This window comes from Lynx rufus, unplaced genomic scaffold (genome assembly GCF_022079265.1).
Source record: "Lynx rufus isolate CCGP_SWC_20201006 ecotype Redwood Valley unplaced genomic scaffold, mLynRuf1.p SCAF_16, whole genome shotgun sequence".
NCBI classification, from domain to species: domain Eukaryota; kingdom Metazoa; phylum Chordata; class Mammalia; order Carnivora; family Felidae; genus Lynx; species Lynx rufus.
In genome coordinates this window covers 970,479-988,929 of record NW_025814830.1, presented here as the reverse complement: position 1 = coordinate 988,929, position 18,451 = coordinate 970,479, and the positions used below count along the sequence as shown (strand labels likewise).

At 41.9% G+C, this 18,451-nt stretch overlaps 1 protein-coding gene across 1 annotated transcript in view; it reads left to right on the top strand.

Annotated features, from left to right (window-relative positions):
* Positions 1-1,326: 1,326 nt before the first annotated feature.
* LOC124511660 (zinc finger protein 729-like) overlaps positions 1,327-18,451 on the top strand; it is an 84,523-nt gene continuing 67,398 nt past the window's right edge. The window contains exons 1-3 of the mRNA XM_047079050.1: positions 1,327-1,341; positions 5,634-5,760; positions 6,260-6,342. Coding sequence (XP_046935006.1) covers positions 1,327-1,341; positions 5,634-5,760; positions 6,260-6,342 — 225 coding nt within the window. The remainder of the gene's footprint in view (positions 1,342-5,633; positions 5,761-6,259; positions 6,343-18,451) is intronic.

Genomic DNA, 18,451 nt, shown 5'->3' with positions numbered 1-18,451 from the left:
AGGAAGGGGCTGGGGGTTTTTATAGGGAAAAACAGGATCCATCTTGTTTTGACAAGAATTGTTTTTGGGCTACAAACATTGGTCATCATATTTCCAGTTTGGTACTCTTTGGTTAAAAGAAAAAGTGGGGGGGTGGTTCAGAAGGAATGATGGGAGGTTTCCCCAAGAGAAAAAAGGTTACTAAGTTTAATAGGAAGCCTTGTTGATGTTTGAATGCCACCATTTTGAATTGCTCAACTTTATGCTTTTAAGTGGTTTCAGTTTCAGGCAGCAGCACAACTGTCTTAGATCACTCTATATTTTACTGTGAGAAACCACTCAATATTTTCTAGAATGGACAAAATAAGGAAAAGAGGATAACACCAAATTTCAGTGAAAATAATGAGGAATTAGAAATCTCAAATATTCCTGGAAGGAGTTAAAAAATGCATTCAGTTGGGAAAACTGTTTAGCGGTGACTTAAGAAAGTCAACTTTGCTACTGAATGGGAGCATTTTACCATTCCAAACAACTGTGTCTCTTTGGCATAAGGATTACTTTAAAGGAGCAGACAAGGAAAAGGTCTGAAACCCTTTTGAAAGAGGCATTTGCATGTATAAGGGAAAGCTCCCTGTGGAAGGGTGTCTCCCACTGCATAGAAGAAAGAGGGGGGATGTGTAAATCCCCAGAAACTCTGATCAGTGGAGAAGGCATGGATTTCAATCTGGACAACAACCATAGCTATGATCGTGCTTTTTGTCTGGTCACCTTCCCAAATACCTCCCAATAGGATCACTTGTGGAATTTCAAAAAATGATCATATCGCCCCCTCCCCCCCCACCAGATTCTGTCAATCAATGTTTGTTGAAACAATGGTGTTGTTTTAATTAAGCGCCCCAGGTGATTCTAAAGGAATCCAGGATGCAGCACAAAGGTTTCCCAATAATTTAGGAGGGGTGAGTGCAGGCTTTGGCTCTAGGAGAGGTACCAGGGTCTCCCCTATAGGAGTTGGAGAGGATCAAGGCCGTGTAACAAAGTGTACCTATAGTGTAGCGGCATTTGTGGGGTGTAGTGGTATCTGTGGGAGGAGAAGCATCTGTGGAAAGGAGAAGAGGAAAACTCAGAGGTTGGCATCCAATTAGGAGCTCAAAAAGTTCTGAATAGCTTTTTACACAAAGGAGTAGGAAGTTGGGCCTTTTCTACATTTCAAAGTCTGGCCTGCAGGTGATCAGTTTACAGGTGTAGAGGCTGTGTTAGTGGCTTGGAAGACATTTTCTGCGGATGCAGCTGTGAGATCTCCAGCAAAATCTTCAGAGAAGAAACCCAGGGGACCAGGTGAAAGAAGAAATGGCCAGTTCTCAGGTAAGCTGTGCATCTGAGGGCAGAGACCGTGCCCTGTGTTTCTCTTGAAGGCCCATGCAAACTGAAATCGCAAGTGTTGCTTTTTCTAGTTCTGAGATTTCTGCTTTATTTTTTCACCCAAGTTTTAACCTTTTCAGATGAAACTCAAGATTAGGTTTGTAGAACACTCTTCCCTTGTATCGCTGAGCCTTCTCCCCCTTCTCCAACTCCAAATTAAAGTTCTGCAAGTATTGAAAATATTCCCTTTGTGAACGATCCACAGGGGAAGGCGTTGAGTCCAAGATTCCTGTTGCTGGTGGAGTCTGGTCCTGCATAGCACTCAAGGAAAACAGTTCCCATTTAGGTCAGATCTGGATTCTTAATCACCTCTCTGGAGACCAGGAGGAAGAAAATGCACAAATACACAGGATGGATATGAGGCCCGGATTAACTCCAAAGTTGTCAGATAAAAGGAAGACTCTTGTTGCTTAGAATGTGAAAAAGATACCCCATTTTCAGGTTGTTTCATTCCAATTTCATTTCAATTTATTTCATTAGGTAGATTTACCGAGTGATATGCAGAAACCATCCCATTTCAACTGGAACAATCTTTCTTCTGGCAAAGTTTCTCTTTGCCTGTAGTTTCTGATGAAAGGAACAGAGGCAAAAGAAATGTCGGTAGGATTAAATTTTCTTAGAGTTTGCCATCCATTGATAAACACTAGATATAGGCAGAGTATGACATTGCTCAAGGAATTCACAATTGCCTTCATGTGAATGCTTTGCCAGAGGCAAAAGGGAAGCTCAGCTTGAGGAGAGCCAGACTGCCAGTATCCTGCAAGTCTTCTTGACTATCTGAAAATGCTTTAGAAACTTCTTTTATCTCTATGCCTCCAACTTAAAGCATACCAGCAGTGTCTCCTCAAATCCTGCTGCAGCCCTTGGCGCCCACAATTCCTCTCCCTGTGCTTTCATGAAAACAGCTTTTTTGACCAAAGAGGTCTCCAGAATCCTTTCTTGACCACTTGCTCCCAACCCACATCCCACCCGTTGCCACTGGATAATGAAGACTCTCACCATTGTGTAGTAGAGATAATGACTTCTGGGAGTGGAGGTTCTAAATCCCTCGGACTTCCATCCTGTAGATTGTTAGTTTACTCCACATTCTTGATGCAAATCTATTCTTCTATTTAGTTTGTATTTTCAGAACAAGAAAAGAAGAATCCCATAGTTTACATGCTTGCACCTTCGAATCCTGAAACAGAATAGAGCAGAAATGAGGATTGAAACAAAAGCTTTCAATGAAACAGTATATGGTGGGATAATCAAGCACAATGGTCAAGAAATAATTCTGGAGATGTTGCATGATGCAAGATAGCTTATTGGAGTGGCACAGAGACTGCACCTGTGGGCAGAGAGAGCCATTCGGTGGCTTCATGAAGCTTACAAGTCCTAGGGGCAGGGGAGCTGCACGAAGTATTAGATCACAAATGTTCCTTTTATTTTTTTTTTAAGTTTATTTACTTATTTTGAGAAGGAGACAGAGCACGTGAGGGGGGGAACGGGGAAAAATTGGGAGAGAAAGAGAATCGAAAGCAGGTTCCACATACTCAGTAGCATGGAGCCCTACTGGGGACTCAAACTCATGAACTGTGAGATCATGACTGAAACCACAACCAAGAGACAGAGGCTTAACCCACTGAGCAACTCAGGAGGCCCTTCCTTTGAATTTCTGAGTGTAAAACTGCTTCTGCAGGATTTCTCTGGTGATTACCATTCAGTTCAACGTTACTTATGGAGATGTATAGGCAGTCAGGAGACCCCTTAAGAATGTAACAACCAGCACTTCTTGATGCTTATTAAAACTCTGCAGGCCCTAGGTCAGCCTTCTCTGGTGAAGGTGCACATTTTCCTGTTTGTATCCCTCATCATACTAGATTCAGAAATAATAGCTGGTTTATGTATATCATTCAATGTGTTTGTGTTGACAGTGTGACTAAAAGACCTAAGCATCATTATCCAAAACTAGATTCATGAGTGTAATGTCATTGAAGATGTTTCTTAGTTTCCACGACCATTTTCTGCTCTTCCTTTGTTTCCTGTAGTTTGTGTGAGAGACGGGGAGATCAAGAGAACAAGTGGAGAAGGCGCAGAGAGAGAGAGGAAGAGAGAGAGACAATTTAACAGCAGGCTCCCTGTTATCATCGCAGAGTCCAATGTAGGGCGCATACACAGGAGCCTGGAGATCACAATCTCAGTCAAAATCAAAAGTCAGATGCTTAACTAACTGAGCCACCCAGGTGGCCCTCCACTCTATCACTTTTAATATGTGTATCTGCTTTCTAAATGTATGGGTGTGTGCATGAAGTGTAAAACAGGAGATCACTTTTGTGTGGACACTTTCTGGTTTCCATCATTCTTTTCAGCTTTCACACGTGTTACTAACGTTGCTTTAGGGTCCCGTCTAGATATTGACCACTGTGTCGTTTTAGATCAACTCTAGGTCAGATAACCCGGGTTAAAACGGAATCTCTTCCATGTACTGGATGCTTGACAAAATATCCACAGAGAAATAGAATAACCTGTTTGCTCTCATAGATGATAATTGTTTATAATTGTAATTATTATTCATTTTCCATTAATTTATGAAAAATGAGTAGATGCTCTCTACTAAGTAGGAAATGCTCAGAAAGGCTCCTTGTTGCCTTTTTTGCTATTCTAGTAGAACCTGTGGTTGTTAAAAACCCATTTAGTTCCAAGTACTCCATGAGTTCCTGCCTTTGAATTGTTGCTGTTTGTTATTCAAATATCTATTCCCTGGCCAATAGGCTAATGTCTTGTCAGGAGTGCAGAATCTGGGGGCACTTGGGTGGCTCAGTCAGTTTAGCATCTGACTCTTGATTTCAGCTTAGGTCAGTAGCTCATGGTTCCTGAGATGGAGCCCCAAGTCAGGCTCTGCACTGTCAGTGGGGAGCCTCTTTGGGATTCTCTCTCTCTCCCTCTCTGTACCCCTCCCCCACCTGCTCTCTCTCTCACTCTCTCAAAATAAGCATATAAACTTAAAAAAAAAATAAAGCTCTTCAATGCACCATTGTGAAATTGTAATTCATATTAGAATACGCTACGTACATTGTAACACACCCAGACTTTCCATCTAAGAAATAGACACCAGGTATACTACGTGATGTGAATATAGTATTTAAAAATGTGGATGCCTTTGTTGATGCCTTCATTTTATAAATTCGCTTGAATAAACACAATATTTACACTGGTTCTTACCTCAAAGTAAGAAAATAGATGAAAGCATATCATTGTGTTGAAAAAGGTCTTCCTGCAGAAAGCAGGAAACCCCTCTAAGTCAGAACCAGTTTTCCCAATATACCTAAACAAACAGGAATTCACTTCTTGGTGAGTCACAGATAGAATGTATACCAGCTGGGGTTGTCACACAAAGGAAATGTGATTTTCAACAATTAAGGAGACCACAGGGAATCACTTCCAAAGCAGAGACCCCGGGAAGGGAATGGTTTCATATATAGTCAGGGTGGAGAATTAGAGGGAGAGCCCATCACCTGATGTAAAGGTGGGGATAAGGTTGCACTTGGCCCTGAAGAAAACAGTTGTATACAGGGGGGCCTGGGTGGCTCAGTTGGCTGAGCATCCAGCTTCAGCTCGGGTCATGATCATGCAGTCTGTGTGCTCGAGATCTTGCGGTTTGTGAGTTCGAGCCCTGCATTGGGCTCTGTGCTGGCAGCTCAGAGCCTGGAGCCTGCTTCCAATTCTGTGTCTCCATCTCTGTCCTTCCCCTGCTCCTGCTCTGTCTCTCTCTCAAAAATAAATACACATTAGAATGTTTACTTTTTGAAAGCAAGCAGTTCCATACCTACTCTGGATGTTACATAGTAAATGAGGTTTGTGCTCACTCTTAGGTGGAGAGTTTAGTATTATAATCAGGTCATGGTAACAATCCTCTACCCGTGGTTGACACCACTGTCTACCTGCTTAGGAGTGAGTCAGGGGATGAGCTCAGACAGGGTGGGTATAAGCTCTTTCTCAGATGACATACCTTTTGTTGTATACTTTCTGTTTCCATCACAAGAGACGATGGCCCTGGGGTGTTGTTGCCTGAAGTAACAGATAAGGTTGAAAGAAGAAGTGAAATAAAATGAGGGCCTAAGGGCAGTGGGTATCAACAAGTAAGCAGTGAAGGTCAGGTCTTGGGGTCCAGCTGGTGACATTAACTCCCTCCTGCATCTTAGGTACCGTTATGAACGCTGCCTATGGCTACTTGGTAACTGTGGTATTTGTTGCAGGGACTGCTGACCTTCAGGGATGTGGCCATAGAATTCTCTCAGGAGGAATGGGGATGCCTGAACCAGAGTCAGCGAGAACTGTACAGGGATGTGATGTTAGAGACCTATGGACACCTCCTCTTCTTGGGTGAGGATAACTCCTTCCAGACTTCCCAAACCTCACTCGCGGGTTTGTTCCTTCCTTGGAAGACTGTCTCTTGGAGACATCCTCTTTGCATGACTGGGATCAGATGCCTGCAGTCAGAGAAAGAAGTAGAGTTTGTAGATATAGAGAAATATCTTCATGAGGTGTCCTTTCCAGGTGTAGATTCCCCTTCTTTACGGTGAGGTAAGAGCATCATCATCTGTAGATGAGTGGTAATTGTAAACATTGAGTGGCATAATATGGTACTGCCCACTTAAGCTCCCAACTGCTACTCATTCCTGTAGTGGTAGTACTTGGACGTGAGGTCATGATGTGAACATTGGAAATTCCTGTCAAGTATACTAAAGGGGCTTTTGGGCAACAGCATTCAGAAATCATTTTCTGGAATTCTACAATGTCCTCTCTCATGTACTGAGCACAGTATTGGGGTGAAAGAATCTGAGAAACAGGTATGAACTTTTTTTTTTTTTCTGATAATCAGGCCTCATTGTGTCGAAACCACACCTGGTCATTTTTCTGGAACAAAAGAGGGAGCTCTGGGATGTGAAGAGAGAGAAGACGATAGCCTCACCAGCAGGTAGGTGGGCATGAACAAAACAGATGACAGTGGTGATATGCAAATATTTAAAATATGGCTCAAGTAGCTCTCCTTGAATGGAAATTAGTTTGGAAGCCCAGTTTTATGTGTGTCCCACTCATAGCGGGACATCAGCTTTCCAACCCATCATACTCTTACATTCTCGAAGGATTCTTTGTTCTGCTCCAGTGATGGTCCATCACATCCACAGTGAGTGCCAGGAGACTCCCCTTGTGCTTTGAGTATCTCCAAAGTCTGAAAGCTTCTCCTTTGCTTTGGAGGCCCTGGAGAATTCTCCATATTCTGAGAAACTCTATTGTAAGTCATTCCCAGTTTCTGTTTTCGTGAGAAGTGTGTCATAGTAGTGCTGGACTGAGTGGGTTTTGGTGTCCAAATCCCAGGAGCACTGGAGACAGGGATCACGTGATTCCCGGTTTGTGCTTTCCAATGTTCCTGAGGCTATAATCTTTTTTTTATTTTAATGTTTTTTTTGAGAGAGAGAGAGAGAGGCAGACAGAGAGAGCAATTGTGGGGGAGGGGCAGAGAGAGACAGAGACATAGAATTTGAAGGAGCCTCCAGGCAGTCAGCACAGAGCTTGATGTGGGGTTCGAACTCACAGACCACAAGATCATGACCTGAGGTGAAGTTGGATGGTCAACCAACTGAGCCACCCAGGCGCCCCACTGATGCTTTAGGCTTAATCATACAACACTGAGATTCAGGAATTCCCTCAGATAAAAAAGCATTTTCTAAAATGAGAAAATCTCATGCTCTATTTCACTTCAGAAGCTTATTTTTCTTATGAATGATAATGAGAAATTTCCAATTTATGTCTTCCATTCCTCAATGGTGAAATAATTTGTCTATGCGTATTCTAATATTCCTACCAACATTAATGCCACAGGGGAACTAGAACACTGAGAACTTAGAACTCACAGCCTACCATAAAGACTCAATGGGTACGTTATTTCTCAGTAACCTCATAATTTTCATCTTTTTCTTGTATAATAGAAACTTCCTGTGCCTTTGTCATAAATGTTTTCACCTTGCGTGGCTCTTTATGAGATTCATTTCTGACTTATTTGATGAAAATTCTGACATGGCATGTGCATCATGAGGTATGAGGTAGATCATTTGGGTTGACCTGTTGGTCTTGCAGAGTTTTCCTGATATCATTTGGTTACCTGTTCTCTCTTCTTTCTCCATAAGTCTCTCTAAGATGATCATTTGAATTGTTTGCCATGGCATAGTGGCTTGATATTTGAATAAAATGGTTACTTTCCTTTTGGCTGTTAGACTGTGATTTACATATTTGTTCTGGACATTTATTTCACAGCTGTCGTTCTGTGTCCTTTGAAGAACATTAGCCACCTGATCCCAGTGTCACCCATTACAGGTTCCTTATTTCCCGTGTGCTCTCTGCTGGATCCCTCCACTAGAAGGTTGATATTTTTTCTCTGTTAGCATTAAGTATCATATGGGAGGATGTGCACTAATCATCTCTTTTATTCTGGAAGCTTCCTCCTTCATGTCACCTTGTTTGTTGTCTGCTTTGGAAAATGAAGGATTCCTCCTATGTTTGCTGTAGGAATTGCTGTTTAAAGTAGAGATTGTGAATGAGAGTTCTGTCCTGTAAATTTCCATTTTATTCTGCACTCATGTCCCATAGATACTCCTCCTTATCTCTTTACTGTTGCTGCAAATAAAGAAAATGTGCATCGCATTAGTTCAAATGCCTTAAAATTGTGAATGTAATCCAGCACAAAACATAAAGGAGACCTAGACTTTTAATGCTATAGAAGACTCAAAAACAATACCTATTGGTATTTCTTTTTTTTTTAATATGAAATTTATTGTCAAATTGGTTTCCATATAACACCCAGTGCTTATCTCAACAGGGGCCCTCCTCAATACCCAACACCCACCCTACCCTCCCTCCCACCGCCCATCAACCCTCAGTATGTCCTCAGATTTAAGAGTCTCTTATGGTTTGCCTCCCTCCTTCTCTAACCTGTTTTTTTTTTTTCTTTCCCTCCCCCATGGTCCTTAGTTTCTCAGGATCCACATAAGAGTGAAAATACATGGTATCTGTCTTTCTCTGTATGACCTCTTTCACTTAGCATAACACTCTCCAGTTCCATGCACGTTGCAACAAAAGGCCATATATCATTCTTTCTCATTGCCAAGTAGTATTCCATTGTGTATATAAGCCACAATTTCTTTATCCATTCGTCAGTTGATGGACATTTAGGCTCTTTCCATAATTTGGCTATTGTTGAGAGTGCTGCTATAAACATTGAGGTACAAGTGCTCCTGTGAATTAACACTCCTGTATCCCTTGGGTAAATTCCTAGCAGTGCTATCGCTGGGTCATAGGGTAGCGCTAGTTTTAATTTTTTCAGGAATCTCCACACTGTTTTCCAGAGCGACTGCACCAGTTTGCATTCCCACCAACAGTGCAAGAAGGTACCCGTTTCTCCACATGCTCGCCAGCATCTATAGTCTCCCGATGTGTTCATTTTAGCCACTATGACTGGCGTGCGGTGGTATCTGAGTGTGGTTTTGATTTGTATTTCCCTGATGAGGAGCGACGTTGAGCATCTTTTCATGTGCCTGTTGGCCATCCGGATGTCTTCTTTAGAGAAGTGTCTATTCATGTTTTCTGCCCATTTCTTCACTGGATTTTTTGGTTTTCGGGTGAGGAGTTTGGGGAGTTCTTTGTAGATTTTGGATGCTAGCCCTTTGTCTCATATATCATTTGCAAACATCTTTTGCCATTCCGTTGTTTGCCTTTTCGTTTTGTTGATTGTTTCCTTTGCTGTGCAGAAGCTTTTTATCTTCATGAGGTCCCAATAGTTCATTTTTGCTTTGTATTCCCTGGCCTTTGGGGATGTGTCAAGTAAGAAATTGCTGCGGCTGAGGTCAGAGAGGTTTTTCCCTGCTTTCTCCTCTAGGGTTTTGATGGTTTCCTGTCTCACATTCAGGTCCTTCATCCATTTTGAGTTTATTTTTGGGAATGGTGTAAGAAAGTGGTCTAGTTTCAACCTTCTGCATGTTGCTGTCCCATTCTCCCAGAACCATTTGTTAAAGAGACAGTCTTTTTTTCCATTGGATATTCTTTCCTGCTTTGTCAAAGATTAGCTGGCCATATTTTTGTGGGTCTAGTTCTGGGGTTTCCATTCTATTTCATTGGTCTATGTGTCTGTTTTTTGTGCCAATACCATGCTGTCTTGATGATGACAGCTTTGTAGTAGAGGCTACAGTCTGGGATTGGGATGCCTCCTGCTTTGTTCTTCTTCAACAGTATTACTTTGGCTATTCCGGGCCTTTTGTGGTTCCATACAAATGTTAGGATTGCTTGTTCTAGTTTCGAGAAGAATGCTGGTGCACTTTTGATTGGGATTGCATTGAATGTGTAGATAGCTTTGGGTAGTATTGACATTTTGACAATATTTATTCTTCCAATCCATGAGCATGGAATGTTTCTCCATTTCTTCATATCTTCTTCAATTTCCTCCATAAGCTTTCTATAGTTTTCAGGATACAGATATTTTACATCTTTGGTTAGGTTAATCCTACGTATTTTATGCCTCTTGGTGCAATTGTGAATGGGATTAGTTTCTTTATTTGCCTTCTGTTGCTACATTATTCGTGTATAAGAATGCAACTGATTTCTGTACATTGATTTTGTATCCTACGACTTTGCTGAATTCATGTATCAGGTCTAGCAGACTTTTGGTGGAGTCTATCACGGGTTTTCCATGTGTAGTATCATGTCATCTGCAAAAAGGGAAAGCTTGACTTCATGTTTGTCAATTTTGATGCCTTTGATTTCCTCTTGTTTTGTGTGTGCCGATGCTAGCACTTCCAACACTATGTTAAACAACAGCGGTGAGAGTGGACATCCCTGTCGTGTTCCTGATCTCAGGGAGAAAGCTCTCAGTTTTTCCCCATTGAGGATGATATTAGCTGTGGGCTTTTCATAAATGGCTTTTATGATGTTTAAGTGTGTTCTTTCTATCCTGACTTTCTCAAGGGTTTTTATTAAGAAAGGATGCTGAATTTTGTCTAATGCTTTTTCTGCCTCTATTGACAGGATCCTATGGTTCTTATTTTTTCTTTTACTAATGTGATGTATCACGTTGATTGATTTGCGAATGCTGAACCAGCCCTGATGCTCAGGAATGAATCCCACTTGATCATGGTGAATAATTCTTTTTATATGCTGTTGAATTCGATTTGCTAGTATCTTATTGAGAATGTTTTCTTTCATATTCATCAGGGATATTGGGCTATAGTTCTCTTTTTTTAGTGGGTCTCTGGTTTAGGAATCAATGTAATGCTGGCTTCATAGAATGAGTCTGGAAGTGTTCCTTCCCTTTCTACTTTTTGGAGTAGCTTGAGAAAGATAGGTATTATCTCTGCTTTAAATGTCGGGTAGAATTCCCCTGGGAAGCCATCTGGCCCTGGACTCATATTTGTTGGGAGGTTTTTGATAACTGATTCGATTGCTTCGCTGGTTATGGGTCTGTTCAAGCTTTCAATTTCTTCCTGTTTGAGTTTGGAAGTGTGTGGGTGTTTAGGAATTTGTCCATTTCTTCCAGGTGGTCCAGTTTGTTGGCATTAGATTTTCATAGTATTCCCTGATAACTGCTTGTATTTCTGAGGGATTGGTTGTAATAAATCCATTTTCATTCATGATTTTATCTATTTGGGTCATCTCCCTTTTCTTTTTGAGAAGCCTGGCTAGAGGCTTATCAATTCTGTTTATTTTTTCAAAACACCAACTCTTGGATTCATTGATCTGCTCTACTGTTTTTTTAGATTCTATAGTGTTTATTTCTGCTCTGATCTTTATTATTTGTCTTCTTTTGCTGGCTTTGGGGTGTCTTTGCTGTTCTGTTTCTGTTTCCTTTAGGTGTGCTGTTATATTTTTTGGGAGGAATTTTCTTGTTTCTTGAGATAGGTCTGGATTGCAATGTATTTTCCTCTGAGGACTGCCTTCACTGCATCCCAGAGGGTTTGGATTGTTGTATTTTCATTTTCATTTGTTTCCATATATTTTTTCATTTCTTCTCTAATTGTCTGGTTGACCCATTCATTCTTTAATAGGGTGTTCTTTAACCTCCATGCTTTTGGAGGTTTTCCAGACTTCTTCCTGTGGTTGATTTCAAGCATCATAGCATTGTGGTCTGAAAGTAGGCATGGTATGATCGCAATTCTTGTATACTTATGAAGGGTATAGTCTTTAATTTACAGTCTAGTTTGTCTGATATAAATATGGCTATTCCAGCTTTCTTTTGAGTTCCAGTAGCATGATAGATACTTCTCCATCTCCTCACTTTCAGTCTGAAGGTGTCCTTAGGTCTAAAATGAGTCTCTTGTAGATAGCAAATAGATGGGTCTTGTTTTGTTTTGTTTTATTTTGTTTTGTTTTGTTTTCCATTCTGTTACCCTATGTCTTTTGGTTGGAGCATTTAGTTCATTTACATTCAGTGTTATTATAAAAAGATATGGGTTTAGAGTCACTGTGATGTTTGTAGGTTTCATGCTTGTAGTGATATCTCTGGTACTTTGTTTCACAGGATCCCCCTTTGTATCTCTTGTAGGGCTGGTTTAGGGGTGATGATTTCCTTCAGTGTTTGTTTGTTTGGGAAGAACTTTATCTCCTTCTATTCTAAATGACAGACTTGCTGGATAGAGGATTCTCAGCTGCATTTTTTTTCTGTTCACCACATTGAAGATTTCCTGCCATTCCTTGCTGGCCTGCCAAGTTTCAGTAGATACATCCGTCACGAGTCTTATTGGTCTCCCTTTATATGTTAGAGCATGTTTATCCCTAGTTGCGTTCAGAATTCTCTCTTTATCCTTGTATTTTGCCAGTTTCAGTATGGTATGTCATGCAGAAGATCGATTTCAGTTCCGTCTGAAGGGAGTTCTCTGTGCCTCTTGGATTTCAATGCCTTTTTCCTTCCCCAGATCAGGGAAGTTTTCAGCTATGATTTCTTCAAGTACACCTTCAGCACTTTTCTGTCTCTTCCTCCTCTGGAATCCCAATTATGCGTATATTGTTGTGTTTCTTCATATCACTTAGTTCTCTAATTCTCCCTCATACTCCTGAATTTTTTTTTTATCTTTTTCTCAGCTTCCTCTTTTTCCATAATTTTATCTTGTAATTCACCTATTCTCTCCTCTGCCTCTGAGCTGTGTTTGCCTCCATTTTAATTTGCACGTCATTTATAGCATTTTTTAGCTCCTCCTGTTTCTTAGTCCCTTGATCTCTGTAGCGATATATTCTCTGCTGTCCTCTATACTTTTTTCAAGCCCAACGATTAATTTTATGGCTTTTATTTTATTTTATTTTATTTATTTTTCAACGTTTATTTAATTTTTGAGACAGGGAGAGACAGCATGAATGGGGGAGGGTCAGAGAGAGAGGGAGACACAGAATCTGAACCAGGCTCCAGCCTCTGAGCTGTCAGCACAGAGCCCACACGGGGCTCAAACTCACAGACCCCGAGATCATGCCCTGAGCCAAAGTCGGATGTTTAACTGACTGAGCCATGCAGGCACCCCTATTATTTTAAATTCATTTTCTATTATATTGCTTAAATCGTTTTTGATCAGTTTGTTAGCTGTCACTACTTCCTGGCGTTTCTTTTGAGGAGAATTCTTCCGTTTTGTCATTTTGGATTGTCCCTAGAGTGGCACAGAACTGCAGGGCTCTTCCCCTGTGCTGTCTGGGGTAACTTGTGTTGGTGGGCAGGGTCGCAGTCAGACCCGATGTCTGCCCAGAGCCCACCGCTGGCCCACAGTCAGACTGGTGTGTACCTTATCTTCCCGTCTCCCAGGGGCAGGACTCACTGTGGAGTGGTGTGGCCCCTGTCTGGACTACTTCCACACTGCCAGGCTTGTGGTGCTTCCTCTGTGGGATCTGGCGAATTAGCCAGGGTGGATCCGCCCTGTACACAGGGGCTGGAGGGGCAGGCTCAGCTCACCTGCCTTTGGTGCTCCAAGGTCCGCTGTGGGAGGGGCCCTGCAGCACTGGGAGGGAGGCAGACCCTTTGGAGGGATGGTTGCATAGACGCACAATGTGGGTGTTTGTGCAGTTCAAGCAAGTTCCGTGATGGGAACTGGTTCCCTTTGGAATTTCGGCAGGTGGATGGGCGAAGGAGTTGGCACTGGCCAGCACCTTTGTTCCCTGGTGAGCTGAGCTCTGTCCTCCAGGGTTCAACAACTCTTCCTCCCATTATCTTCTAGCCCTTCTGCTCTCTGAGCAGAGCTGTTGACTTATAACATTCCAGATGTTATGTCCTGCTTGGCTGTCAGAAAACACTCGGTATGGCCCCTCTGCATTTGCAAGTCAGACTGGGGGCTCTGCGTTGCAGGGCAGGCTACCCCTCCACTGCCCCGGCTCCCTCCCACCAGTCCATGTAGTGCGCACTGCCTCTCTGCCCTTCCTACCCTCTTCTGTGGGCCTCCTGTCTAGGCTTAGCTCCAGAGAGTCCATTCTGCTAGTCTTCTGGCGGTTTTCTGGGTTATTCAGGCAGATGTGGGTGGAATCTAAGTGATCAGCAGGACGTGGTGAGCCCAGCATCTCCTGCACTGCTATCTTCTCCTCTTTCTGTCCTCCTCTGTATTTCTGAGTTTGTGTGTTTGTGGTGTATTTGCAAGTCACAAAAATCTTTCTCCACAAATAGATGTATAATCTGTAAGTCATTGAAAACATTTCTTAGTTTCAGGGAGAGTAAACATTTTTCATTCTATCACTTTTATTCTTTTGTATTCAATTGGTAATTTTTGTATTTTATGTGGAATCTTCACTTTTCTCTTTATGTTACTCAGTTTCATGGTTTTAATATATTTGCATTACCATCACCACGTTGAAACTTTCGGTAAACTTACTTTGAGGATTGTCTCTGTCTAATGGTTGGTGTGTTCCTCTTAGATGAATTTAAAGTCGGATAACCTGGGGCGCCTGGGTGGCGCAGCCGGTTAAGCGTCCGACTTCAGCCAGGTCACGATCTCGCGGTCCGTGAGTTCGAGCCCCGCGTCAGGCTCTGGGCTGATGGCTCAGAGCCTGGAGCCTGTTTCCGATTCTGTGTCTCCCTCTCTCTCTGCCCCTCCCCCGTTCATGCTCTGTCTCTCTCTGTCCCAAAAATAAATAAACGTTGAAAAAAAAATTTTAAAGTCGGATAACCTGGATAAAGACACATATTATACTATTATTGCAATTTTGCCAGATATTCTTTTGAAAGATGAAAAACAACACTATTGTTCTCATAGATTACTAGGATAGATGGGTGAATTCATGCTAAACTGTATGGTCTGTGCTGTGTAGTAAGTGTATAAGGAGAATGGTTGCTTCTGTTCACGATATGAGGCTTATTAATTTCCTCATTATTCTTCAAGTTCAAAGTACTCCATGATTTCTTCTTGTGTTTTTTTTTTTCTTGGAATATAGAAATGTGGCTCTTGAAGTGAAGATGTTGGCATGAGTTTCAGGTTTGTGAGAAATGTAGAAACTCAGACCCCACATAAAATTCGAAATCAGAATGTGAGTTTTAAGAAGATGCTCTGTTCGTTTTCATACGTCACACTGACAATGTCACACTGACATTGAAGTGCACGCGTAGCTCACCATCACTTTTTCATTATTCTGTGTCTGTTTTCTTCTGTAGTACATTATTTTGACAACTGATTTTGACGTATGTTGTAAATTAGGAAGTTTGGTGCCACCAGAATACTCTTTATGTTTCAAGATTATTGTGGGTATATAATATCCTGCCAGACCCATGTGAATGTTCCATTTGGTTGTGATCTTTCTGCCAAAAATGTCATTGGGAATTTGATGGGGGTCGCATGAAATCAGTACATCACTTTGAGTATAGTGACAGTTGAATAATTTGAAGTATTCCAATGTAAGAACATGGATGTGTTTTCACTTACTTCTTCTTTCAATTCCTTCACAATATTTTATAGTTTTCTCTGCACCAGTTTTGACCTCTAGCATTATGTAGAGTCTTAAGTAGTTTATTCTTTGTGATGCTACTGTAACTGTAATTATCTTTTGCGGGGGACTGTTCTTTGTTGTGTATAAACCATGAATTCTTATTTGTTGGGTTTGTGATCTCCAATTTTGTAAAATTTGCTTGAGTTTTAGCAGGTTTTTCAAAATGAGGATTCTTTAGGGGCACTTGGGTGGTTCAGTTGGTGGAGTGTCTGACTGTTGATTTTGGTTCAGGTCATGACCCCAGCGTCATGGGATCAAGCCCTGCCTCAGGCTCTACACCTAACATGCAGCTTACTTGACAGTCTCTGCCTCCCTGTGCCCCTAAACTACTTGCACACACACTCTGTCTCAAAAGATAATAATTTGAAATAAAAAAATAGGGATTCTTCAGAGAAGATGATAGTATCGTGACAGACTAGGAGTACCCTACCCTCATCACATCCCACAAACACATCTAGCTAACCACCAAACCGTCCTACGTATCCCAAAAAGCAACCTTAAGACTGACAGAGGAATTACCCAGCTGATGAGAGAGAAGAGGTACATCGAAGATTGTAGGAAGTATAGAGATTTGGCCGGGGGAGCAACAGATTATAGTGCTGCTGAAAGCAGGGAACTGTGGTTGTGGAGAAGGATGAGAGAGAGTGGAGCCCAAAGAAGAATGCACAAGGAAAACATTTCCCTAATGTCATTGTCTTGGAAAAGGAGAAGGCCTGTATTTTGTGCTTTCTTACAAACAGTGTGGCTTCAAGCCTTGAGTTTTGAAGTCGGCGGGCTTAGCTTGGAAAGATCCAGGAGGGTACTGCACTGTCCTGGACAGAAGGTAGGCTCACAACCTGGGGGTAGACAGCATGGAAACGGCGATGTGAAGAGCATTTGGGGCACAGATGAGTGAGATTATTTGATATTCTAGGGGCCCTTCAATGAGGTGCATCATGGGGAACAAAGGAGCTACTTGGTTCCATTTCCTTCCCATGTTCCTCAGCATGAACACAGAGCACCCTGAGAGAAAGGGCTCAGCGGGGACACTGGCTGCCTGCCTTGCTTACAACAAGCCCCAAGCCCCTATGCTCTGGTGGAACTGCCCTTCTCAGTCAAGCCTGACTCAATCCCAGCAAGGTTGGCCCCTACCTCAGGGGACCTGCATAATCTGCTGCCCACACCACATGTGACCACACAGTTCTGCATGGCCTCAGTTCTGGTGGAGTTGATGTCCGGTCTCATCTCACAAGCAGACCACAGCATAACCAGTCAAAACTCGCCCCATTGAGGACAGGGTCCAAACACTGGCAGGAGAGCTTCTGCAGACCACTGGCATCAAAGATAGATCAGGAGACATAACTGGCTATTTTAACATACAGAGGGTGGTGGAGATGTAGACAAAATGCCAAGATGGAAGAATTTATCCAAAATGAAACAAGAAGATTTGGCCGTGGCCAGAGATTTCAGTGAAACACTGTATCAGTAACATTCCAAATGGAAAATTGAAGGCAACTATCATAAGGATACTCACTGAGCTTGTGAAAAGAAGACAGCAGTGAGGCTCTGACTACAGAGATAAGAGGCTTAGCAAAGGAAGAGTGACGTAAAATGCAATGAATGAGATGAGAAATGCACTAGACTCAATGAACAGCATGTTGGAAGAATGAGAGCAGCAAATTGGTGGCCTTAAACACAAAATAATGGAAAATAGTGAAACTTAAGGAGGAGAGAGACAGAGAGACAGAGTAGAACTATGCAACATGAAATAGCCTTAGGAAATCAGGAACTCCCTCAAAAGTGATAAGATTTATATTACAGGGTCACAGAAGATGACAAAGGGGGTTAGAAAAGTTACTTCAGGGAATAATAGAAGAAAGCATCCCTAATCAGTTGAAGGAAACAGACCTGCAGATTCAGGAGGCACAGAACTCCATCAAAATCACCAAAAGGAGGCCAACACCAAGACATCTTGGAATCCAATTAGCAAACTATGGTGATAATGACAAAATCTTAAAAGCAGCAACACAGAGGAAGTATTTCACCCATCCTGAAAAGCATAAGGCCAGCTCAAGATTTCTCAACAGAAACTTGGCACCCTGAGGGAGGGACATGATAGATTCAAAATGCTGAATGGGGAAAATAGGCAGCCAAGAACAGTCTATCCAGGAAGACTATCATTCAGACTAGAGGAGAGAGAGAGATTTCCAGTCAGACAGAAACTAAAGGAGTTTGTGACCACTGGAACAGCCCTCCAAGACATGTTTAAGGATAGTCTTTGACTTCAGAGGAGAGACCAAAAGTGAGAAAGACAAGAAAGTATCAGAAAACAATCTCCAGAAACAATGCCAAAAGTAATAATAAAATGGCAGCAAATAGGTATCTAGTCAATGATTCCTTTGAAGGGAAATGTACTGTGCACTCCAATCAAAACACATAGGGTGTCTAAATGGATTTTAAAAAACCCAAACCGATTAATCTGCTGTCTACAAAAGACTCAATTTATACCTGAAGTTGTCTGCCAGTTGAAAGTGAGGGGCTAGAGAAACGTTATCATGCAAATGGATGTCAAAAGAAGGCCAGTGTAGCAATATTTATATTCGACAAACTAGCCTTTTTTTGTTCTTGTATTGTGGTTATCTCCTCTTGGGTACCAGAGTAATGCCTGCCACCTAGAATGATTTTCAATGGGTTCCCTGTATTCTATTATTTGTAGAATTTTGATGAATTTTATCAGCAATTGCTTTTTAAAAAAAATATAATGTTCTCCATTACCTTTTTGATAACTATTTATTTTGAGAGGAGAGATAAGAAGGAAGAGGTAAGGAGAGATAGAGATAGATCGCATCCCAAGAAGGGTGCCCACTATCAGTGCAGAGCCCAGTGTGGGGCTGGAACTCACAAAGTGAGATCATGACCGGAGCCAAAACCAACAGTTGCATGCTAAACCAACTGAGCCACCAGGGCACCCAAGGAATTACTTGTTTAAAAGTTTGGTCCATTGACCAGTGAAGGCATGTGGTCTTGGTCTTTTCCAAATTGTCTAATATGTTAGTGTATGTTTGCTTTAGGAATCGTTTATCACACTATATGTTTCTGTGTG